Below are 26,913 nucleotides of genomic sequence, written 5' to 3'. Positions count from 1 at the left end.
TTATTCTCTCTCTCTCTTTTTTTTTCTTGACTGAGACAATTAAGGTTAAGTGACTTGCCCAGGGTCACATAGCCAGGAAGTGTTAAGCATCTCAGGCCAGATTTGAACTCAGATCCTCCTAACTTCAGAGGTGGTGCTTTATCCACTGAGCCACCTAGCTGTCCTGATTGTTGTTTACTCTCAGAGGACCTATGAATATTTACTGGGCATAGAAATACAAAAGCAAAACACTCCCTAACCTCAATAAATTCATATTCTAATAATTAAGATGATAGATGTTGGAGAATGGTGACTGAGGAAAAGGGTTATGACAGAGAAGTCACACAAATTTTTAATGAAATGATATGGCAGTCAATTGACATATTTTTTCCAGAAGCAACAATAGTACTGATTTGATTACAGTTTTCAAAACAAGAAGTAGGAAGCAATTGGAGGTGGGAGCTGTGTAGTCCATAGCAAGACCAAAAATGGCTAAAGGTAAGATAAGATTTCATGGTCCAGGGAGTTACACTTGGAAAAGAAAGAAGAAAAAAAGAGGATGATCTGATCGTTTCTTATAGAACAATAATATTCCATAACATTCATATACTATAACTTATTCAGCCATTCTCCAACTGATGGGCATCCACTCAGTTTCCAGTTTCTTTCTACTATAAAAAGGGCTGCCACAAACATTTTTGCACATTTCCCTCCTTGAAGATCTCTTTGGATTATGAGCCCAGTAGAAATACTGATGGATCAAAGGGTATGCACAGTTTGATAGCCCTTTGGGCATAGTTCCAAATTGCTCTCCAGAATGATTAGATCAGTCCACAACTCCACCAACAATGTATGGGTCCCAGTTTTCCTACATCCCCTCCAACATTCATCATTATCTTTTCTGGTCAGAAGATTAAAGTTTGAAAGCAAGAACTGGCATGGCACCATTTGAGTAATTGTAGGATTACAGGAGGGAAAGGGAGGAGAGGCAGGAAAAGCATCCAAGCCTTTTGGCTCCATAATAAAGATAAATGTAAGAAGGGCATTTGAATGTAAATTCTTTCCCAGAGCATAGAAATTGGGTCCTATGACCAGGCTGGGATGGGGGAGGGAAACAGAGATGGGGAAAGGTGGCTGATGAACTGTCCCCATCTGTGTAATGTGCACGGAGAGACTGTGAGTCCTGGACCTTGTGCTTGTTCCTAGAGTGCAACATCAGAATTTTGGGAACTATGCTGACAAAATCTGTACACATATAAATATCTAACTGGCATATTTTTGAGCCTCCACTGGTCTACATGTAGGAAAATGAGAACACTCAGGAAAGAAATGAAAAAACCCAAAATCTGATGTAAAAATATGATTTCTTACACAGATGTTGCCTATTAGTCATTCACTCCTAGTATAAATAATTTGATTCAAATAATTCTCCTCCTCTGTGGTAGCTTCAACTATGACCTCTATTTCAAAGCTTTCTAAATCTATATAGATATAAATATATAGATATATTTATAGCTAATTATGTCTAGATCTCTAGGTATAGCTAGATCCAACCTCAATCTCTTCCCAAAACTCCAGTATTTCCTGTTCCTTCTTGGATATGTTCTATGTTCTACCAATACTTTCAACTCTTTATATCCAAAACTGATCTCATTGTCTTTTGCTCCTAATTTCCCTATTTTTTTGCAAAGGGGAAGAGAGAAAAAAGATCAGATATGTTCCTTTGTCATCCCCATATATCCTTCCTCTTCTTTTTCATTGTTAGCACAGGATTCACAGATTTTCTCCATTTTCATAAATCTTACACCCATCACCCAGGAATGCCAAAGTCCTGCTACAAAAGATCCAAGTACAATATTACTAAATATTCTGGTATTTTCCAAGAAATTAGGTTATTTTCTACAAGGTTCCATTTTCCATCTACCAAAACTTCCCTTTTTATGAATGGTCTCAAATATACAATCCATGGTTGACCTAAACAACTGGAAAGATCCTAAGAATTATACATGAAAATGTTCTTAATCCTCATATTTTTAAGGGAAAAGTAAAATTCACATTACCAAAGTACCCATCTTTAAAGTGGTATTTCCTAATTCTCAAGCACCAATGTAAATTTTTACTAATCTACGAACTCTTATTACCAAAACTCCTGATTCCTTAAAATCTATAAACTTAAAAAAGATTTACTCTTTCACATTGTTTGTGTCCCAACATCTTGTTTCTACTTCTATTTCCTATCTACTAACTTCAAAGCAGGAGTATCTCTTGGGATACATCTCTTTGGAGATGTCTGAAAGATATGGAAATAGGAAGTAGAGAGGCAAAGATTACAGAGAAAAGAGCAATAGTAGTCTAGAATTTAGAAGAATTTAGAAATTATGAAGAATCCAAACATTGAAAAACACTGCTTTGAAGTATTTCATATTAGTCCATTCTAGTTATTTCATTGTTCCAGAGTCAGAGTCAGAAGAGGGTACAATCAGATTGCTTAACTGGTCAGTACAACAAACATTTTTGGGCAAGTGCAAATTCCTCTCTTTTCTCTTTGGCAGCAATTAGGTACAGGATAAAATCTAATGAAGGAAGGACGAACCAAAAAACTTCAATGGAGTTAAAACATTGCTTAGTATAATCCAATATTTAACTAACCTATTTTGATGTGAAATTTTTCCATTTTTATTTTCAAGATTATATTTGAGAAAATGGAGCAGTGTAGAAAAGTGAATAAGGAGTTGGCCTTAGAGTCAGAAACAGGTTCAGATCTTTGCTATTTACTAGCTGTATGAAACTGAATAAGGCAGTTATTTAACCATTCTGTTCTTCCAAGCAACCATCTAAAACTATAAATTCAGAGAAGTTGTCAATGGAAAGAATTAATAGAGGGACATTCTGTATTAGAAGTTCCTCATACCAATAGAATCATACTAAATGGAAAGGGAGGATGGAAGGGAGGGAAAGTGGGAGAGAAGAAGGAAGGGAGGGAGAGAAAAAATAGGGAGGGAGGGAAGAAGGGAAGGAGAAAAGAAAAAAGGAAGGAAGGAAAGAAGGAAGGAAGGGAAGGAGGAAGGAAGGGAGGAAGGGAGGGAGGAAGGAAGTAAGGAAAAAAGGAAGGAAAGAAGGAAAGAAGAAGGAAGGAAGGAAGGAAGGAAAAAAGAAAGGAAGGAAGGAAGGAAGGAAAAAAGGAAGGAAGGAAGGAAGGAAGGAAAAAAGGAAGGAAGGAAGGAAGGAAGGAAGGAAGGAAGGAAGGAAGGAAGGAAGGAAGGAAGGAAGGAAGGAAGGAAGGAAGGAAGGAAGGAAGGAAGGAAGGAAGGGGGAAGAGAGACAGACTAGCTATTTTGAAGAGGTGAAAAATGACAGTATATTCTGAAAGCAAATTGGTGTTGATCTTTCTGAAGATCTGGTAAAACTCTAACTTTTATTTAGTACAGTATTTCATTCTAGTAGAATGAAAGAGCAGAAGTTTGTAGTCAGATAACCTAGAATATGAATTAGGGGTGAACTAGGTGTGAGCTCTGTCACTTGCTATCTTCCTGTGTATTTAATGCAAGTCATTTAAGTCTCTCTTAGTTTTGATTTCCTCACTATAAAATGAGAACATTTAACTAGATATCTTGAGTAACTCCCAGTTTTAGAGCTAACAAACATTTAGTAAATACCTGCTATGTGTCAGATATTGTGCTAGGGACAAGGAATATAGAGACAGAAACCATCCCTGAATCTATTTCAAAGAATTATCTTAATATTTTGCATAAGTCAGCGATTCTACCTAGGAGAACGACAGGACATTGCTCAACAGACTATCAAAGACTGAAATTAAGTCTATTGCTGGCCTTTTTTTAATGTTGTCCATGTACAAGGTATTTGAAAAGCTAAATGTAATTGAGAATAAACTGTGCTACTGTAGGAAGGCTAAAGTTGTTACTCACACAAAGTTCAAAGTTATTTATGCCACCTAAGAACCACTGAGTTCCACTATAGAAGGAGCTATGGTATATGTAATTCCATTATATAGCAAATAATTGAATTTAAAATAAAATCTATCTAGGAGAGTATCATATGTAGTGAGAGAAAGAGGAAATGAAAATAACTCTAGATTTTGAGCCTGAAGGAAGGACTAAGAAAGATATCTCTAATAGAGATAGAAAAGAGAGAGAGAAAGATAGATATATAGATGGATAGATAGATGGATAGGCTAGATAGATATAGATAAATGAAGAGGGAGAAGAAGAAAGGAGAGGGAGGGAGAGAACTGGCCTAGGAACAAAATGCATATGTGTATTATGTTGTACATGCATGTGTGTTCATGTGTGCACATGTGTGTGTATCACACTTACATCTTAAAAGACTGACTTATCACAGAATGAATTTAAAAATCATAAATTCTTTCATAAACCTATATTAGGCCATCTGTGAAAAGCATCACTTTTATGTGAAATGATTCAAAGCCTCCTCAAGCTCCACTAATTTTGACTAGAATGTTACTTTCCCTCCTTTTTACTAATTTCACCTAGATGGGATATTATCCTTCAGATAGTCATACTACAAGAGCATGTTACAGGCAAGACCTGGTACTTCTTATGCCTAACGCCCTTAAGCAGGATCATGGAGACAGTCATCAAACCAAAATCCACCACCACTAAATTCCAGTTCCAAAGTATCAATACTTAATTTACTATTTAAATAAACCAATTTCAAGAGAATCTGGTACAATGAATATAGTGTCAGTTGTGGCCAGGAAGAGCTAGATTCAGATTGCATTTTTGCCACTGAATTAAGTGTGTATCCCTAAGCAAGTCATTCAACCTAAATTTCCTTTTCACTAAAATAAGGAAAATGAACTAGAAGAGCTTTTGGCTCCCTTCCATTTATTTATTTTTATTTATTTATATATTTTATTTATGTTATTTATTTATATAGCATTTTAAGGTTTTCAAAATGCTTTATATATGTTATCTCATTGGATCTTCACAACAAGTCTCTGAGATCAGGGCTATTACTATAGATTTTATAGTATGAGATTTTATAGATGAGGAAACTGAAACAAAGAGGTTCAGGGGCAGAACTAAGATCAACACAGTTAATAAGTATCTGAAATGATATTCAAACTCAGTTCTTCCTCACTCCAAGTCCAGCAGCACTCTTATTCCTTGTGTCACCTAGATACCCTCAAAATAAAGCCTTTTTCAGGTTTGTAGTTCTTCCAGAAATTGATTGATTGGAAGTTATTGATGCAGAGAGCAATCAATCAGTATTCATTAATTAACTACTACTTGTTACTTAGGCACTGGGCTAAGTGCTGAGATTATAAAAATAGACAAAAAGACAGTCTCTGCCCTCTAGAAGTTTACAATCTAATGGGGAAGAAAATATGCAAACAATAAGTACAAACAAGCTATGTATAAAAACAAATGGGAAATAATTAACATAAGGAAAGCACTAGGATTAAGAAGGGTTGGGAAAGATTTGCTGTAAAAGATGGAACTTTATTTGGAATTTAAAGGAAGCCAGGGAAGTCAATTGAAGAGGAAGACTATCTCAGGTATGGGGAATAGAAAGAGTAAGTGCCTGGAATATCTTTTTCATGGAACAGCAAGAAGGCCTGTGTCACTGGTGGTGGGGAGTTAAGGTATAAGAAGACTAGAAAGATAGGAGGGAGATTAATGATGAAGGGCTTTGGATGCCTAACAGAATTTCATATTTTATCCTGGAGGCAATAGGAAGCCAATGGAATACATTGAGTATATTGGGTAAGGGATGGGAGGATGACATGGTTGGACCTGCAATTTAGAAAAATTGCTTTAGTAGACAAATGGAGGACATCATGGTGTGAAAAGAGACTTTAAGGAAGGAGATCCTTTTCTGGCGAATTTCAAGGATAACTTCTGTTGGTAATTATTTGTGGGTTTTTTCAGCCAAGCACTAATTCTGAGGCCTTGTCATGAAATAAAGTATTCTGAGAGCAAGAAGGAGCTTAGATAGATGTGTGTGTCCTCTCCACCACCTTGGCCGGAAGTCAAAGGAGATCCACCAACAGGCTGTTGCAATAAGTCCAAGTGTGAGGTGATTAGGACCTGCACTAGAGAGATGGCAATGTCAGAGGAGATAAGAAACATATTTTAGAGATGTTGTAAAGGTAAAATCAATAGGCATTAATCAGAGATTAAATGTGGATGGAAGAAGGTGGAGTGAGAGAGAGAGGAGATGAAAATGACTCCTAGCTTTTGAGCCTGAAGGAAGGACCAAGAAAATAGAGTTTCCCTCTATAGTAATAGGGAAGAGAGAAGGGGGAAGGGATTATAAAAAAGATAATGAATTTCATTTTGAATGAGTTTAAGATGGACATCCAATTTGTCCATCCAAAGTCTAAAAAGCAGTTGATGATGCAAGATTGGAGGTCAGCAAAGAGGTTAGGGTAGATTTAAGAGTCATCACCATAGAGATGGTAATTAAATCCATGGGAGTTGATGATATCACCAAGTGAAGTAGTAGAAAGGGAAAAGAGGGCAAAGGACAGACCTCTATGGGACATCTATGATTAGATGTTGTGATCTAAATGAGGATACAACAACTGATCAGATAGTTAGAGGAGAATCAGGAGAGAACGATATTCTGAAACTCTAAAGAGAAAAGAATATCAAGGAAGAGATGGTGATCAATAATGTCAAAGACTAAGGAGTATAAGGATTGAGAAAAGGCTGGGAGGAGAAAAAGTAAAGGTATCGATTGTAGATGGCCTTTTCAGGAAGTTTAGTGGCAATGGAAGGAGCAAGTAAGAATTTTTCAAGATGGAGAAGATATGAGCATATTTATAAACAGCAGGAAATAAGTCAATAGATAAAGATTTAAAATATGTGAGTGGAGCAGCTAAACGACACAATAGATGAAGCACTGGCCCTGGAGTAGGAGGATTTGAGTTCAAATTCAGTCTCATACTTATTAACTTTATGCTCCTGGGCACTTAACCCAGATTAACTTCAAAAAGAAAAGAAAAAAAAAAGTGATTTAATGAGGATAGCAGGCCAGCACTGCTTTCCATTAGAGGAAGTAGGATGGAATAGAATTACTTGAATAAATGGAATGGCTAGCCTGGGTAAGGATAGAAGTCACCACCTTGTGTGAGATAGCCATGAAAAGGAAGACAGAGGTAGAAAGCATATGAGTGATATGAGATTGAGGAAAGGGAAGAAGTTGTAAGGATGAACAACTGAAAAAGACATGTTGAATTAATCCTGAAGAGCTAAATTGGTGACAGTATGACACCTTGCAGGGAAGATTACCAGGCTAAGCATGACAAAAACTGAATCAGAAAAGTAACCATTTATAGAAGCTTCCAGAAATCACTGGCTTAAAGAGTAAAAAAGAAATTATCAGGAAATCCCAGAATTCCAAGTACAGCACTACTACCATGGACTGATCAGCCCATGGCTTCTAGAAAAGCACCTTACACCGTGAACATTGGAAGGGACACCAGCAATGATTTCAGATTCTGCTTTTGATGTTTTCTAGCTGCAATAAATCAACCAATCTCAGCATTTGCATTTTTTTTTAAATGGGAGATAGAGGACTGGCCCCTAACGTCCTATACTGTTCTAAATTTATGATTCTATAAGTAGATGGCTTCTAAGGTAATTTCCACTGCCCAATTAATTATTGTATAATCCTGTGATCTCAGTCATTCTCATTCAATCACAAGCATCCACACTTACTCCAAGTCAGCTTCAAAATGGATTTTCAGCATCACAAATATTCATCTTCTGAGAAAAAAGATTCACTTGTCTCTAACATGATGTCAAAATGACATCCATCATTGAGACTGTGATAACACTGTGATAGAACCAAATATGCAGGTTAATGAAGCATCTGTGAATAAGGGCATGGTAGCAGAGGAATCAAAAAAAAAAATCTGACAAGAATCCAAGAGGCAGTTAAGAAGCATAAGCACTGGTTGACATCAGCAATTCTGAAGGGGAATTAAATAGAACATCCTGCAACTAGAGACATTAAGTCATATTTGTCTCTGAAAACCATGGGCTCTTGAGAAGCCACAAATAGAAATTCTAGTAGATGGAGCAAATTCAGTTGAGCAAGTAAAAGGGGAAAGGAAGAGAGGAGATACATAGAGACTACAAGACACTCTCAAGCTTTCCTATGCCATCATTGTAAGATCATAGGATCAGATTAAAAGCTAGGAGAAACCTTAGAAATCCATCTCCCTCATTTTACAGTTAAGGAAACTGAGGCAGGAAGCGTTAAGTGAATTGCCCAAGGTCACACAGATAGCAAGTGGCAAAGATGAAATTTAAATTTTCTGACTTCAAACCAACCCCTTGTTCTTTCTACTATAGCCAATGGTGTCTCTCAAAAATGAACCTCTAGGGGGCAGCAAGGTGGCACAGTAGATAGAGCACCAGCCCTGAAGTCAGGAGGACCACTCAAATCTGGCCTCAGACACTTAACACTTCCTAGCTGTGTGACTCTGGGCAAGTCACTTAACCCCAATTGCCTCAGCAAAATAAATAAATAGCCTCTAAAATCTAATATGGGCATCTAGATGATATATTGGAGAGAATGTCAGATCTAGAGTCAGGAAGACTCATATTCATGATTTCAAAACTGGCCTCAGATACTTCCTGACTAGGTGAGTCACTTGTCCCTGTTTGCCACAGTTTCCTCATCTGTGAAATAAACCACAGAAGGAAATGGCTAAGCCTGTCCCCTCTAATATCTGGCAATATTGGACATGACTGAAAAACAAATGAATGAGGGGAAGTTAGATGGTGCAATGGATAGGGCACTGGCCCAGGAGTCAGGAAGACCTGAGTTAAAATACAGCCTCAGACATTTAACACGGCCTAGCTGTGTGACCCTGGACAAGTCACTTAATCCCAATTGCAAGGAAGCAAAGGAGGAAGGAAGGAAGGGAGGGAGGGAAGAAGGCAAGAAGGGAAGGAAGGAGAGAGGGAGGGAGAGAGGGAGAAAGGGAGGGAAGAAGGGAGGGAGGAAGCAAACAAACCATTGTTCCCCACAATACACTAACCAATCAACACAATATGAGCCAATCCTATAGACACCTTTTATTTGGTAGACATCAGCCAGTTCTCTAAAGTATCTTAGGTCTACCTAAGCTTGTCTACCCCAATGTTTTTTTTCCATTGAACCAATTCACAGAAGCAGAAGAGAATGGAGAGTGTCGCAAGGGAGCTTGGAATAGAGCAAGGATTCTAAATCTGGAATCTGCAGACTCCTAAGGGGCCTGCAGTTAGATTCCAGAGGATCTATGAAATTGGATGGGGCAGGGAGGGAATCACATCTTTATTTTTGCTAACCCTTGGTTTCCTTTGTAATTCTATGTATTTCTTTTTTAATGTTTAAAAACATTAGAAGGGGTCCACAAAATTCACCAGAATGCCAAAGGGGTCCATGGTACAAAAAAACCCAACAACAACAACAACAACAACAACAACAACAAAACAGCATGCCTATTTTAAGAGGCATCCCCAGGATGGGACTGTGTTATAAAGGATTTAGTTTGTAACTGAGTGGCTGGTTTCTGAACTTCAATGCACTAACTTTATAAATGTGAGCTGTTATTATTTTGTAGATCATGAAATGAGGTTCATAGAGAGGAGGTCAGTTGTCTAATGTCACATAGAGAATAGTCTTAAATTATTCTGGAGCTAAAGAAAATACCTATACTATCCAGAAAAAGAATAACTCTCATTTATATAATGAAAGCCAACTTGATAGTGGACAGAGCACCAGCTTTGGAATCAAGAAGCCTGGGATTCAAGTCTCACCTGTGGAAACATGCTGATTGCATGAACCTAGGTGATTTGATTCCCTTTCAGTGTCCCCAGAGAAGGTGGGCCTTGGAAATGAAGCTTCTTATATCAAGATCTCCCTTTAAAAATAAAAGCACTGGCCTGATAAAGTACATATATATAAAATGCTTTCATTTTATAAATTCACTACCACTTGGTTCTGGTCATGGCCCAAATAGCTAGGTACCCAATAGGTTTTTTCTACATAATTATGCTTTTTAAAAATGCTTAAAAATAAAAGTTGATTAAAAACAAATGAGCATAAATATTAACTAGTATTGGCAAAATATCATGCAATGTGCAGTTTAGAACAAGATCTTATAAACCAAAAAATAATTTCTCAAGGAGTTAAACCATAGATTTGGAAAGACCCAAGCTTTGGAGTAGTTATTCTAGGATTCAAACCCTCCTCTGATACTTCCTGGTGACCCTGGTCAAGCCAACACTTTCCTGAGCTTCAGTTTTCTCTTCTATAAAATAGGAAGATTTCTCTAGATGGTCTATAAAGAACCCTATTGATCACTACTTACTGGAGCTTCAAGTAAGGAAAATTCCCTTTACCCATGCATGAAACAAGGCAAAGAGCATGAAAACTGCCCTAGCTAGTTTTAAATTCCATTCTGCTCTCTGACCAATCCCAGAGATCACCTCAGTAATCATTAACTGAGCACTCCCAATGAACTAGATCTTCCACAGCAACAACTTGGTAATGCTCTATTTAGTATATCTGACACAGTGCTTCACATAGATTATAATCACAGCATGTTTCCTATCACAGAGACATTCCAAGAATAAGAAACTTGAGTATCTGTAGGTGTAACTTGTTTTTGCTCAGATGGGTATTTTCCCAGCTTCTGTTAATAACATTTCCTGCTTTAAGTATGATACTCTCTGTACCCTAATGGAGCCATTATTTCTAAAGATTGTGCCAGTATTGCCAGGACAGTTATCGTTCACTTCATTTATGGGTAACACCTATACCTTGCAAAAGCTAAGTAAGCAATTTGACATGTATGCTTTGGGTCATGAAACAAGACAAAGAACATGAAAACTGCCCTAACTACTCTTAAATTCCATTCTGCTCTCTGACCAAGCCCAGAGATCATCTCAATGATCATTAAGTGAACATTCCCAATGAATTAGAGCTTCCACAGCAATCATGGGACTCCACATTGCCCATGGTTAATGAGCTTCCCCAATCCAACCCCCTTCCAGAATCACAACTGGTACATATTCATTGAGGGAAAGATTCATATCACCCATAACATTTCTCAGTTATTGTAAAAGGCTGAAACTCTTGAGTTAATGCACTGAGGTTAGACAACAGAGTACTTAAGGCTAATTACTGATTGGACAATACTATATAAGCATATGCTTGGAAAATGGCCCTTCCCTCTATTCTGTGCTGGCTCAATAATTGGTGTATACAGAGAATTGTAGGAGGGATTAGGGGGTGGAGTAAGATTAGCCAGGGTCATTTTGGGGCGAGAGACAAAGGGGAGAGAGCGTGGAGATTCAGTGTCTATCCAATTCACTCCTACCCCTAAAGACCAAGAATAAAGACCAAGGTCTTTTGCTTATCCTGACTCCGGCTGATTCTAAGGTATCCAGGGTGCTAACTTGGTCTTCACAAGTAATGAACACTGTATATGCTAATGATTGTATTACTGGCTTTTCATTTTGAAAATAAGCTTCTCTTACTCTGGACACTGTGTGCCTGTCAATGCATCCTAAGATAAAAGTAGTTTTTTTCACTGCCAGGTTATGGTTAACTATACTATGGTTAACTGGTTAACTAACATCAAATCCACTAAAACTTCCAGATTGTTCTCACATGAACTGCTGCTCAACTCTGTTCTTGATGTCATATTTTTTACAAGAGTCAGGATAGCAGAATAAGAAAAGTACTCAAAAACAGAAGGCTTGGCTTTGAATCCCAGTTCTAAACATACTACCTGTGTAATGCTAAATAAATCACAACCTCTCTGAGGCTTCTTCATCTATAAAATGGGGAATATACCTCAAAGAATTGTTGAATTAAAAGCACTTTGTAAACTTTGTTAAAAACAACAACTGTATAGTACTAGTGTGTAGTAGTAGCAGTAACCGTGTGGTAGTGTGTTGTAGTAGTAGTAGTAATAACAGTGATAAGCAGTGGTGGTGGTAATAGTAAGCATTTATAAAATGCCTTAAAGTTCGCAAAATGCTTTAAATTTTTTTTTTCATTTTATTTCATTTTATCCTCACAACTTTAAGAGAGAAGTACTATTATTATTCCCATGTTAAACTGATGGAGATTTAAATGATTTAAAAACCCTCCACAGCTTGCAAATATCTGAGACCAACTTACTTTTCTGTGAAATAATTATTAGTGACTCAACAAAAGGAGCCAGATCACATTCCAAAGCACACCTGAAGAGATATCTTATGGAAACCCAGAATTCATTTAGCAACTCTTCATCTCTTTCTTCATCAACCAACACCAGACATCGTGAAGTACTGAGGCCCAATTACCTTAATCAATAAAGCTAGAGCAAATCAGAAGAAAAATGTTATTGAGGCTTATTGAAATGCTAAAATTCCAAATTCTATCTCAAACTCTAGATCCAAGTAATCACAAATTCTTTTACTTGAGTACTGCCAAGCAGGCATACTTCACCAATCTACCTCCCATTTTACTGGCTTTCCATTCCGAGTCTTTCTGCCTTAGGTGGCCTATCCATTCATCCTATCATTTCAAAATCCTCATACTCATCATCTCATCCATTCCACAATATGCGTTTGACCTGTCCTGTTGTCAGCAAACTCTCCTAAATCCTTAAATTCTTCAAACATTCTTTTCTCCTCACAATGATCAAAATCTGGTTCTTTCCTGAGGACACCATATTTCTTACAACTTCCTTGAGACATAAGTGGCCCTTCCTTTTCCATTACAATTGTGCTTGGTGTTCAGCAAAGGTAATAGCACATCTTCTTTCTGTTCTTGTTTAAACTTTTACAACTTTTCCTTGTCCTCTTCAAATCATATGAAAAAAAGGGAAAAGATAACCCTTCACTCCATACAGCATCCACATCATTCCTCTATAACTATCTTTTAATGAGCTTTTTATTTCTGAAGTTAATTTATTCCACTTGCACCCCTATTTTTGTTTCTACCATTTATTGATCTCCAAGTTGTTCTGCCTATTTTTTTCAGACTTTATCCCATCACCTTCTATCAAGTTCAAGGATTGTAGTCATACTAAAAACTCCTCTAACAATTTAATCATGTGATTCTTCAACCAGCTCAACTCCAACAAATACATTCCCTACCCCATATATCCATAGACTGACATGATCTGAAACTTCATCTTTCAAAACTATACCACCTCCAGGATCAATAACTTAAAAATTTCCCTCAAGAACCACCACCTAGTATTCTTCTACTGATCCTACTCTCTTATTCACCTAGATCATCATCATTCTTATAATCTTTAGATCTTTGACCTATCCTAACTACCCCAGGACATCTCCCTTAAATTGATTCTACTTGCCTGTACATATTTTGACATTTCACTAACTACTGCATAGAATCCCTTATTTTCCCAACATTTCCCCATTCTGAAAATGTAAATCCATGCTCTAGGAAATTGATCATCTTGCAAGATCTGATTGGAGGGTGGAGCCATGAATTCTAAAAGCTCCATTTAAGGAGAGAGGAGTTCAAGTCAGAATATCTCATTTCTCATTAGGCTACTTTCTGGGACATCTGCTTCTCTCATATGCTCCAGGAAGTTCCACCCCATGGTCTGATTAGACAATGGAAACATGAATCCAAAACTTCCACATAAGGGGGGGAAACTCTTCATTTCTCCCCTCATTAATTTGGAACTTCTGACTTTTTTACCTTCCCTTCACCCTTTTAGGTATCTTACCAAGTGCTTCTTTTTGTATGTAGTCTTACTCCTCTCCCAATTAGATTATAAACTCCTTTAGGGCAAGGAGTTTCTTTTTTTGAATTTGAATCCCCTTTCTTTGACAAAGAGACCTAACTCAGTTTCAATTGATAAATGATGGACAGAAAGAAAGATCTTGCAAGATGATCAATTTCCTAGAGCATGGATTTACATTTTCAGAATGGGGAAATGTTGGGAAAATAAGGGATTCTATGCAGTAGTTAGTGAAATGTCAAAATATATACAGGCAAGTAGAATCAATTTAAGGGAGATGTCCTGGGGTAGTTAGGATAGGTCAAAGATCTAAAGATTATAAGAATCTACACCCAAAGAAAGAACACTGGGAAACGAATGTGAACTATTTGCATTTTTGTTTTTCTTCCTGGGTTATTTTTACCTTCTGAATCCAATTCTCCCTTTGCAACAAGAGAACTGTTCGGTTCTGCAAACATATATTGTATCTAGGATATACTGCAACATATCTAACATATATAGGACTGCTTGCCATCTAGGGGAGGGGGTGGAGAGAGAGAGGGAAAAAAATTGGAACAGAAGCGAGTGCAAGGGATAATGTTGTAAAAAAAAAAATTACCCTGGCATGGATTCTGTCAATATAAAGTTATTATAAAATAAAATTATATATATATATATATATATAAAAGAATTTGAATCCCCAACTCTTAGCACTTGCCTGACAAAGTAGTAGGTGCTTAATAAATGTTTAGAGACTGACTCTCTGACTAAATCCTCACTCTGAGTAACCGCACTTCTTACTTCTCCCCTTTTATAAAGTAAGTATTATTATAGAAAATCATGAAATCAAGCTTATTTACACAATATAATTTAATGTTATAGAATCTCACTTGGACTCTTGTGCTCTCAACAATCATTTGCATTGGTAGATGATGTAATATAGCATTTGAGGTCCCCTAATTTTAGGGGAGCCTTCTGTTCTAACAATAAATCAGTAATTCTCACTTCCCACACTTCCAATCTAAGAACAACAGTCTGTCTGATTCTGAATAGACCACTCCTCAATTGATTGCTGACATTTTCTGGTCAGTGAGAAGCAAATTCCAGAAACCACTCCCGGGGCCTTACCCTGGGCCATAGAATTAGTATGTCAATCATAGAAAGCTGGATAAATGTGTCTTTTGGCTTCTGTTCCCTTGCTAAATTTTCTTGTATTTTAACCTGCTTGCAATGGCATTATAATTACAATAAAACTTTGCCCTTTGACCAAAAAATGGGTTCAAGCCTGAAAATTATTCTTTTTTTTTATTTCTATAACTCTTTTTTTTGTTGTTGTTATTATAACTTTTTATTGACAGAATATATGCCTGGGTAATTTTTTACAACATTATCCCTTGCACTCACTTGTGTTCTGACTTTTCCCTTCCCTCCTTCCACCCCCACCCCTAGATGGCAAGCAATCTTATACATGTTAAATATGTTATAGTATATCCTAGATACAATATATGTGTGCAGAACCGAACCTTGTTGCACAGGGAAAATTGGATTCAGAAGGTAAAAATAGCCTGGGAAGAAAAACAAAAATGCAAACAGTTAACATTCATTTCCCAGTATTCCTTCTCTGGGTGTCGCTGCTTCTGTCCATCATTGATCAATTGGAACTGAGTTAGATCTTCTCTTTGTCGAAGAAATCCACTTCCATCAGAATATGTCCTCATACAGTATTGTTATTGAGGTATATAATGATCTCCTGGTTCTGCTCATTTCACTTAGCATCAGTTCATGTAAGTCTCTCCAAGCCTCAATGTATTCATCCTGCTGGTCATTTCTTACAGAACAATAATATTCCATAACATTCATATACCACAATTCACCCAACCATTCTCCTACTGATGGGCATCCATTCATTTTCCAGTTTCAAGCCACTACAAAAAGGGCTGCCACAAGTGTCCCAGTTTTCCCACATCCCCTCCAACATTCATCATTATTTTTTCCTGTCATCTTAGCCAATCTGACAGGTGTGTAATGGTATCTCAGAGTTGTCTTAATTTGCATTTCTCTGACCAATAGTGATTTGGAACACTCTCATATGAGTGGAAATAGTTTCATCATCTGAAAATTGTCTGTTCATATCCTTTGACCATTTATCAATTGGATAATAAGCCTGAAAATTCTTTTGAGATATCTCAGGACACCAGGTCTATAATCCCAAACTTTTGGAGTCCCCTTCCCAACCTCAACAGTAGAGAGAGTTTTCTCATCTGAAAGTTCTCTATGCCAATGAAATGATAGCTTTAGTCCTTATCTTGGAATGCTGGAGAAATTGAGGCAAGATAGAGATTAGAGAGTTTTTTAATATTTTATTTGAAAATGGATCCATACTTTGGTCCCAGGGCTGAATGAGACTATTGTCTCCAAGAATCCAGCATCCAGCATCCAGCAGCCAATTCAAATTCTCAATGACATATTTATACACAGTAGCTAAACAAAGGCAGGGGGGGTGGAGTCCAAACTCTGGTGAGTAGGAATCTTCAGGCAGAAACCATTAATTTGGTTCTAACAGGTTGTGGGGTAGGACCTTAAATTCTTACTAAATGGGAGGTAAGAAAGTGGCTAGCTAGAGACAGAATGTCTGGATTCCCTCTTTCTGAGTTTACAAATTGAAATTTATAACCTCTGAGTTATATCAGTCTTAATGAACCTTGCAACTAAGGGGACTGAGGCAGAAAAATTAAGGAAACTGAGGCAGGACCAATTAAGGAAACTGAGTCAGGACAATAAAAAAAAAACTGTGGCACAACATTCTACACACTCTCTCTTCTGAATATTCAAATCATTAAATTACCTTCCTCTAGATACCTAGAAGGTTTTAGCACCATAATTTTGACCAACCTTATGTGAAGCAAACAAACCAAAATAAAACTAGAAAAATGCAAGAGCATATGGCAAGAGCAAGTCTCTCCCTGATAATCCCAGACTTAATCAGCAATACAAAGGCTCTCCCTATTGCTAGTATGTCAGGTCTTCTACAGTTGGAGAGCATCTCATCCAGAGAATCCAGTTTGAGATGGACAGTTCACTGTGAGTTAGGTGGTCTGCAGTCATTTGTGCATTTAACTCAGCCTCTGTTTATAGAGCAGCAGGGATCAAGGGCTCAAGGCCCATTCAGAGGGGCAACCCTCTCCAGGGGAGAAGGGTGTGGCTTGGAGTAGCTCCATCTGTCCCCACCTAGAGGAACAGATAGGGCTGATATTAGGAAACAGAAAGGATCCAGATTTCTGAGCAGATTGTGCACAGTTAGACCATCAAGTCAGGCAACCCTGAACTTTTAGAGGCATGATATCAAAACTGCAATGTCCTTTGAGAATGCTGAAATACTAATTAAGAAATTCGGTTTACAGGATTGGAGACTGCCAAGTCCCAAGACAAGTATCTGATTTCTGGTTATTTCTTAAAAATGATCCCCAAAACTGAGTCAGCTAGGGCAATTCCAACAAAATAAGGGATTTCAAAGCTAAAGCATAATAAAATTTTTTTTAAAAAATGGACTGTTTAAAGAATTTCCTAATTCAATCTGAACTAGTGAGATGGGGGTGGGGCAGAAGTGCTTAAGGCAAAGTGAATAGTAAACTAGAGGTTTCCCCATCCAGGTATTTTGAGAAAAATATACCAGTTTTTCCAATTACCCATCTCTTCCTCCCTTTTTTTTCTCATGGAAAGAAATTATTAAATAACCATACCACATATATAAATCCCAAGAGTGAATCAATATTCCTATACATAACAGACTAGTACAGTAAGTTTCCTAAAAATCCCTCAAACCTAACAGTAATAGTTACACAGTTTTAACAAACCCCATCCCAAATCTTAAAGACACAGTAATAGATGATCCAGTCAGGATTTAACAGTCATTCATCAACCATTCCCAAATTCCACCATATCAGTCTGTCAGGGGTATGAGCGAAGTTTCTCATTCAAAAACTGCTTCATGCTGATAATGGGCAGAGGCTCCCAGTCTATGCAGGGGGTGGGTGTGGTATGTCATGCTGACAAAGCTGATCTAAGTCCCAGAAGCATGTCAATATCTGTAATTTGACCAAAATCTAGAAAAAAAAAAACTCACAAATTTAACAAATAGAGGTTAGAACAGCCTGAGATAGAAACACTTGGTTCACAAGACTACTGCAAAATGTGAAGAGCCAGCAGCTTCCTATGTGAAGAGATGATTTTGCTTTACAGGACAGACAAATGGCTGTAGTCTCAAGTCTCAATAGCAGTTAGGTTTCACAGATCACTGTAAATTGTCTTCTTATCATTTTAAAACCTTAAAAAAACAAAACACAAATATCCAGTGACAGACAGATGACCAGGCAAAATACTTATTTGCCCAAGTATTTAGAATAAAATGATTACATATAACCAGATTGGAAACAGCAAGGTATGATATAATTGAATTTCATTAACAGTTTCTATTGACCATTATCTTTGATCAGTCACAGGAGGAAAAAATGCAAGGACATAACTATAACATAACATAAGTAGTTAAAACTCAACCATCAACACATACAGGATAAAATATCTTTAAACCAGGTTTATTCCAATCAATTATCCCATTAACTGTCAGGGTGGAGCTTTAAAACTCCCAAATAGCATTAACTACAAGCCCAAAAAATTTTACCTCCAATAACAAATTCCATTAATCAAATTTTCAGATAAATCCTAAACAGGTATTTACCATAACCTTATATTGATAGCAGTAAGAAATCTGTCCCAGTAAATTCACAACTTAGAGAAATTATCATATCTAAGTAGATATAAGTTGAACATTATACAAATCATTTTGCTTTAAAATACCCAATACATAGAAAAAAAAATCCCAAATTGTGTATTGTCCATAATAGAAACATTTTCGAAAGGACAAGGAAAAAAAACTATTAATGGTCAGAAGCCCTTTAAATGATGAGCTTATGCCTCAGGATACAATCAATATAATCAATTAAAACTTATATAGAATATCCTAATACCACATGAAAGAATCTGAAAGATTCTTAAAAATATTAATTAAACTTTTAGAAATAATCCTACCAAATTACAGATCACACTTCTGACCGTATTCCTTAAGCAAGGAAACCTTTATGTATCAAAGAAACAAATATTCAATTAATTAACACCCTCTGAGAGCAGCCTGTCCCTTTAAGTCACAGTTTGCTGTTTTCAGCAGAGGGGCAAGCAGAAGCAACTTGATAAAAAGAAAGCTAGAGCACACTTGGTGGGAAGGAGGGAGAGGATTCCATGTGGCCACCCTCCCCCAACTCCTGCACTCCTGGACAAAAGATTCCCTCAGGTTCCCCACTCAATTTTCCCACACAGAAATCCTTCCATTAAAAACTTTCCTCTTTCTTTTCCTACTTAACTCTTCTCTTTCCCTCAGCTACATGCCTTAAATAATCTCCAACAATTTTTCTAACTAGATGCTCCATCACTAATGTAGCAGAAAGCGGGGGGTTGGGAGGGACGGAGGGAGTTGAAACTTCTCTCTTCCCCACCTCTTCCCTCTCCTCCCAAATACTTTTCTCTTGCTTCCTAAAATCATGCAAACCTTTAATTTCTCCTTCAGATCAATTCTTCATAAATCACCTGCATTGTCCTCTCCTTTTCCCTTCAAAACCTGTAAGATTCACACTATAGTGAATAGCTAAATAATTCCACAAAACCCACATGTCCAGCAGACCTGATTTAAAATATAACTTATGTTAACAAATAAACTGAATCAAACCAAATACAGATTTGTTTGTTTTTTTCAACACAAAAGGTTTTTTTTTCCTTCTGCCTGAGTGTTCTTCTGACAGCAATTAGCATCTCTCTTATCTGTCTAGGCAGAGCTTTTATGACCCAGTCCAGGCTAAGTTTGAAACTCTTTCCCTTTAATCCTACTGGCAAGCTGCTTTTTTTCCCCTTTAGTTACAAATTAATTCATCAGGTTAAAAAGTTTAAAATCACAAGCAAATTGTATACTAAGCATAGTTGCAACATTGAAATAACAAATTTACAAATTTCTTTATCATTGTTCTTAAAACTTAACAGAGCTTTCAAATAAGCAAAACAGACAGACAAATCACACAGAACACAAATCACACAGACAGTTGTCTGCATAATTACAACATTAAATAAAACATTTAACACATACAGACTAGGGGCTTTTCCTCAGAAATAGCCCCAAGAGAACTGTGTTTCAGCTTGAGATTCTTTCTTACCAGAATCAAAACAGAACTTTTTTAGGTTTTCAAGCCCCATTGCTGCATTTCTCTGCCTTAACCAGAACCAAGTTTTTGCCCAGAGGCAACCAGAATCAGAACCAGACCCAGATGGTGTCAGAACATCCAGCCAGATTTATATTCTAGAATACCCAGAGTTGTGCCACTGGCACACAGAACTAGATATGTGTTTTAAAAGACACTCAGAACAGAGAATATCTTCCAGCATTCTGGAATGATATCTTTCTCAGAATTTAATGTCCATTGGCATTTTATTATTCTGAGAATCCAAATGCTAGTACAAACAGACAGACAGAACAGATAAATATATCAAATGTCCTAAAGCAGACATTCAGATTTACTCTCCCTTAGCCGAAATGAAGGTGTCTACCATCAGGGGTGGCTGCAGCTGAAAACTGCTCTCTTCCCCGTAGACTCTGGAAACAAATCCAGAGGGCCAGCCTCTCCAGGCCAAGAACTCAGATTTCCAGCCACCTGAAGGCCCAAGGTAGAGACCTGAAAGTCTCTAATCTTTACTCCCATTCTCAGCTTCTATCTCGGTGGAACCTCCAAATGTAACGCTGGAGAAACTGAGGCAAGATAAGAGATTAGAGAGGTTTTTTTTAATATTTTATTTGAAAGGGAGAGATTTACTGGGACCAATGGATCCATGGTTTGGTCCCAGGGCTGAATGAGACTATTGTCTCCAAGAATCCAGCATCCAGAATCCAGCATCCAATTCAAGTTCTCAATGAGACATTTATACACAGTAGCTAAACAAAGGCGGGGGGGGGGGGGGGGGTGTGAGAGGTGGGGGGCGGAGTCCAAAATCTGGGAATGGGAATCTCCAGGCAGGAATTATTAATTTGGTTCTGAAAGGTTGGGAGGGTAGGACCATAAATTCTTACTAATTGGGAGGTAAGAAAGTGTCTGGCTAGAGACAGAATGTCTGGATTCCCCCTTTCTGAGTTTACACATTGACAATTTATAACCTCTGAGTTATACCAGTCTTAATGAACCTTGCAACTAAGGGGATTGAGGCAGGACCAATTAGGGAAACTGAGGCAGGACCAATTTAGGGAAACTAAGTCAAGACAATAAAAGAGAACTATGACACAACAATCTCTTATCATATTATGTGCTAAGTTATGGTAAGACATTGAAAAACTGAAAACAGTTCATGCCCTCAAAGAGCTTACTTAATGCATAAATAAATTGGTACATATAAGATAAGTGAAGAGTGAGTAGAAATTAGCACTATCCCTTCAGTTTCCTCATCTATAAAATGGAGATAAAAATATCAATTGAACCTCAGGATTGTTGTGAGAATCAATGAGATGAGTCTATAAAGTTCTTCTTAAATCTAAATCTTAAATCATATATATATACATTTCACTTATCCAACAAGATTAGATTTTGTTCATGATTCCTAGAAAAGCATATATGCACTCTCTGCTTCAATTCTTTCTACTAATGAAAATCCCATACCTCAATCAACTAGCTCTCTAAGTATCTCCCAGGGTGTTGCATTCCTTCTCCCATGCTTCCTACAAATACAAAAATTGCAAATCATTTCCTACTAACACAACAATTAACAACAACTGACTCATTAATTCATGATCAATGGTGATTAGCTCCTTGCCAATAGCTGGCCTGTTTTCATCTTTGGAGTTTTTTATTTGTTTGTTTTGTTTTGTTTTTTTGCAAACAAGAGTCACAATTAAGTGATTTGCCCAGGGTCACACAACTAGTAAATGTCAAATGTCTAAGGCCCCATTTGAACTTAGGTCCTTCTGACTCCAAGACTAATGTTCTATCCATGGCACCACCTAGCTGCCCCTCCACTGGTGTATTTGTAAAGTAACTTGACAAACCAAAAAGATGGAAGATTAAATTCAATCTTCCATTAATTAAATTAAATTAAAAGGGTAACTCCATGATTCCTTCCAACCCAAAAGTTCTATGCATCTAAGTCAACTAGAAAGGTCCTCCAGAAACTCTCAATGAACCTTTGTGAAGAAGGCTTTATTTCAAAAACTAACAGGAAAAGTTGGACTTTGAAAATATAAGCCTCCTAGAACTTGCCAATATACTAATAAGTGAACTTTCTACAGAGAGGCAACTAGAAGATTTACATGGAATTTTCTTTTTCTTGTTGGTAGGGCGATTTTTATTGTTTTCATAAAATGATGATTAATTAAGCTAACTAAATACTATACTCTCTCATTTCTTGCTTTTTTTTTTTAACTTCCTCCAGCTCCCTGTGGACAAAATGAAACCCGAGAAGATGGCAAAATAGTCCAGCTGCCTCCCTGCAAGACAGGAGCTTGGATTGTACCAGCCATCATGGCCTGTTATCTCTTAGTGGCAAATATCCTGCTGGTCAACCTCCTTATTGCTGTCTTTAAGTAAGTAACAAGTTGACATTTGTGAATTTTAATTCAGTGAAGGGTGGGAGAAAGAAATCATAGCAAAAAATTACTATACCTGGGAAAAGGGAGATTAGTTAGAGTATGTGAAAGTGAAGCTCACTTGGGCTAGTGCTACTAAGATAAAAAAAACAAGCCCTAAAATGCCTAGTGGTTGCTACACTAGGACTAGATGTTGCTGAAAAGCCAAAAGCCAGGAATATAGTTACAAGGAGGAAAAAGTTCACCAAGGTGGTATTGTGGTAGCCGTTTAAATTCTGTCACCATAGGGCAAAGCCACAATCATCTTGTCCTAGGTACACAAAAAATAGGTAAAAAGAAAAATAGTCTTTAACAGAATAGTGGATGTTATTGCTTTCCATTTGCTCCTTTTTCAGCAATACATTTTTCGAAGTTAAATCTATATCCAATCAAGTGTGGAAGTTTCAGAGGTATCAGTTGATCATGACATTTCATGAAAGACCTGTCCTGCCACCACCCCTAATTATTTTCAGCCACATGACCATGATATTCCAGCACCTCTGCTGTCGTTGGCGGAAACATGAAAGTGAACCGGATGAACGAGACTACGGCCTAAGTAAGTTTTAAGTATCTGACCCAGTACACTCCAAATTAGAATTTTCTACATATTCCTAGCTAATTGGTTATACAAGAAAACATATTCATCTTGCTTTTTCCATTGGCTTGCCAAAGGCTTCACATGGACCTGAAGTACCTTAGGGGGGTTGGCAGGAGCTAAACACTTAAAAAGTGAGAGTAGTGAAGCCATAAAAGGATTGAATTACATGCCCTTGACCTCTCCTATTGTCAGAAAACAACCAACAGGTCTAGGTGATGATCCTCAAAATCTTCCACTCTCCTTCTGCCATAGATTTTCTCTCTATTAGTCTCTAAAAGCTTAAGGCACTGGGGTACAGTGGTGAGATTGCTGGACTTATAGTCAGAAAGATCTGAATTCAAATTCTGTGCCAGACATTTATTGTATGATTGTTGGCAAATCAATTAAACTCTCTGGGCTTCAATTACTTACCTATAAAATGAGAGGATTAGATTATAACTTCTAAGGTATCTTCTAGCTATAAATCTACGACTCCATAATTTACACCAAACCAACTAGCCTTTTAAATCTTTCATTTTCAATCAGTTTTCTGCCCCAGGTAATCCCACTAAATATTGGAAGTTTTAGAAAGTGATAAAGAAATTGATGCAAAATTTCTCTGATAAGGCCTCATTTCTCAAACAAAGGGAACTGAATCAAATTTATAAAAAATAAGAGCCATACCCCAATTGATAAATGATCAAGAGATATCTCTTGATCATATGATCTATACCTAAAGGGCTATAAATTCTTGTATATCCTTTGACCTAATAATATCACTGTTAGGTATAACTACCAAAAGAGTTTGTTTTTTTTTTTTAAAGGAAAATGACTTATATGTACAAAAAATATTCATAGCAGCTCTCTTCTCAGAGCAAAAATATTGGAAATTGAGGGGGATGCCCATCAATTGGTGAAGGGCTCAATCAACTGTGTGGTATGTGTTTGTGATGGGATATTATTGTTCTATGGGAAATGATGGCAGCATGCTCTCAGGGGAAAAAAACAACAACAAACAACCTGGAAAGTCCTCCATGAATTCAAGCAGAGGGAAAATACTTTGCTGTATACAAAGTAATAGCAATGTTCTGGGATAGCCAGCTATAAATAACTTTGCTATTCTCAGTAGTAGAACCATCCACAACTACTCTGAAGGACTTAGGAAAATCCTATCCATACCCAGAGAAGGAACTGATTGTGTCTGAATATAGAATAAAGGAGTCTCTCTTTCTCTTTCTATCCTCTCTTTTTTTTAAGAACTTAATTTTTCTTGAGGGTTTTTAATTTCATTAAGGTTGGAGATCTATGCTTTCTTTCACAAACTGACTTTTATGGAAATGTTTTGCATAACTTCACATGTGGTTTCTTAATTGTGGGTGGGGATAAAGGAGATCTAGAATTCAAAAATTTTAAAAACAAATGTAAAAAAAAATTGTTTTGAATGTACCTGGGGAAAAATATTAAATAAAATTTTAAAAAATCAATATCTTTTAAAAATTGCTGCAAGATTCCCAATTTCCACATAAAATTCTAATTCTAACAAATGAAAACTGATTTTTAAAATATAATTTTGAGACTTCCTAGCTGTGTGACCTTAGGCAAGTCACTTAACCCCAATTGCCTCAAATGCCTAATTTCCAAAAAAAATATTCTGAGAGACAAGTCCTTCTTCCTCTAGATATGAACTTATGCTGTCAAAATCAAGGACAGATTGAATACTTATTAAAGGATTAATGGATCAGACCCTGCACCAGGAAATGCCTGGAGGATTTCAAGATTCTACAACAATTCAATATTGATTCAATAGATTTAGTATTTACTTTTTAAGCACCTATTGTATGCCAGGTATTGCTCTAGATGCTAACAGCAAAAAGAAAAGGTTCTTCAACAAACTTACATTTTATTGGAGGGAAAGTCATATACAATTACAACTGAGTCCCACATGTGCAATTAGCTCAGGAACTGAATCAGTTTCCAAGTCTGGGCCATTTTACCTCCATACTATCTCTCACATTCACCATTCACATTCCTCAGTCTCATCACACTCATGCTACTTCAAGCTCACATCAAGTCTTGCCTGTTAATTATCCTCCTAATTTGCCTCCCTGAATCTATCTTCTTCGTCCTCCACTCCATTGTCAATACATGCCTGACAAATTGATATTCTTAAACCTCAGACCTGACCATGTTACTTCCTTGCTCAAAAGATTCTATGTCTGCTACTTGCATCTAAGAGAAAATAAAAACACTGATGCTTAGCATTTAAAGTTCCTCACAATATTGCTCCAAACTACCTTTCCAGGCTAATTACACATTAGTCCTTCTAATGCTTTTTCTATTTGAGTCAAATTGACCAACTTTTTTTTTTCTCTTCCAGACATAATGTTCCACCTCTTATTTCTGTATCTTAACCTAGGCTGCTCCCTATTCTCCCCTCCATCTCTTAGTACCCCTTGCTCCAGTCAAGGCTCAGCTCAAGTGCTTTCTCTGCATTTTACAAATCTTTTATCTGTGCACGTGCTTCTCCCAAGCATGAAGCAAGTTTTATAATGCCTAATATGTAGCAGGCAATAAATAAATTGATTATTAGATAAATTAGATAAACTACATTATTACCTTTTAAGTTGAATTGATACAACATACAGAAATCTACAAAATTCATATTTGCATTTCAGATTATATCTCTACCCAAATGGTCCAAGAAAAACCAAATAACTAGGTGGGTGAAGCCTTTTATCCAAACTTGTCTGGATATTGTTACTACACAAATGGATCCCAGACGTCAATAGCAGATAGAGAATGGGAAGAATTGGCATATGTTGATAGCAGAAATTCAGAGCCATGGACAAATCAGGAAGAATACAGAAGAACCTTTGGTCATTTCAATATGCTATAAAAAGGGCTAAAAGGACCTTCTAAGAATTAATCTCACTTAAAAGGTTGATATGGGGCAGCTAGGTAGCACATTAGATAGAATGTTAGGCCTGAAGTCAGAAGACTTATCTTCCTGAGTTCAAATCTGGCCTCAAAAACATTACTTGTGTGACCCTGGGCAAATCACTTAATCCTATTTGCCTTAATTTCCTCATTTGTAAAATGAGCCAGAGAAGGAAATGGCAAATACCTCAGTATCTTTGCCAAGAAAATTCCAAATGCGGTTGGTCACAAAGAGTCAGACTGAAGTAACTTAGCAACAGCAAGGAGATGCTTGCTGCTGGTACCTTCAAAGGCCAAGTCCTTGTAGCTTCTCAATGAAAAGCAAACAATACAAAAATTATTTACATTGTACAGTCTGGTTTGTGCCTTTTTGTTTTGGTTTGAAGGTTTTTTGTTTGTTTTTTTTTTTTGGGGGGGGGGGAGATTAGAAAATAACACAAAGCAAAGCCAAGAAAGGAAAGAGTTATTGTCTACTAACCTTTGTTTTCTTTCTGTGGTTAAGTTTCCTGTAAAGTAAGCTCATTTTGGAGTATGCTGTCTTTAGCATGAAATCATACAACTCACTCATGATAAGAGAAATTATTCTGCATTGAGGTGGAGGGAGGGGATGTCCCTCATCCCATTTCATTTTCTTCTTTGTCTAGCACTCTATCCAGTTCCTTCAACACAATCTTTCCTTTCTTTTAAAAACTCTTCTCCTATAAAGAGTCTTCTTCAGTACAGGGACCCTGGCTATGGATTTGGTTTTTCCATACCCTGAACAAGTTTTATATTAGCTACTCAGGGTAAGCCTGGCAAAGGTCATAACTCCATACCATAGTGTCCAAACAATATGAAGAGATGGATATGAAATAGAAACTAAAGGAAGCATGACAGATGGCTTTAGAACTTGCAAGAACTAGATCACAGGATCCTGTCTTATATTTCACTATTCAAGGCTCTCAGTAAGATTGCAGAAAAAATTTTTCTTATGGCAAATTCTTTTAT

The 26,913-nt window shown here is 37.0% G+C and overlaps 1 protein-coding gene across 1 annotated transcript in view; it reads left to right on the top strand.

Annotated features, from left to right (window-relative positions):
- TRPM3 (transient receptor potential cation channel subfamily M member 3) overlaps positions 1-26,913 on the top strand; it is a 700,360-nt gene that overhangs the window by 653,727 nt on the left and 19,720 nt on the right. Inside the window, exons 22-23 of the mRNA XM_051962081.1 lie at positions 22,220-22,370; positions 22,769-22,968. Of these exons, the coding sequence (XP_051818041.1) occupies positions 22,220-22,370; positions 22,769-22,968 (351 nt within the window). The remainder of the gene's footprint in view (positions 1-22,219; positions 22,371-22,768; positions 22,969-26,913) is intronic.

Source organism: Antechinus flavipes, chromosome 1 (genome assembly GCF_016432865.1).
Source record: "Antechinus flavipes isolate AdamAnt ecotype Samford, QLD, Australia chromosome 1, AdamAnt_v2, whole genome shotgun sequence".
Taxonomy (NCBI): domain Eukaryota; kingdom Metazoa; phylum Chordata; class Mammalia; order Dasyuromorphia; family Dasyuridae; genus Antechinus; species Antechinus flavipes.
The sequence above is the reverse complement of the archived record's forward strand: the minus strand, read 5'-3'. Positions and strand labels throughout refer to the sequence as shown.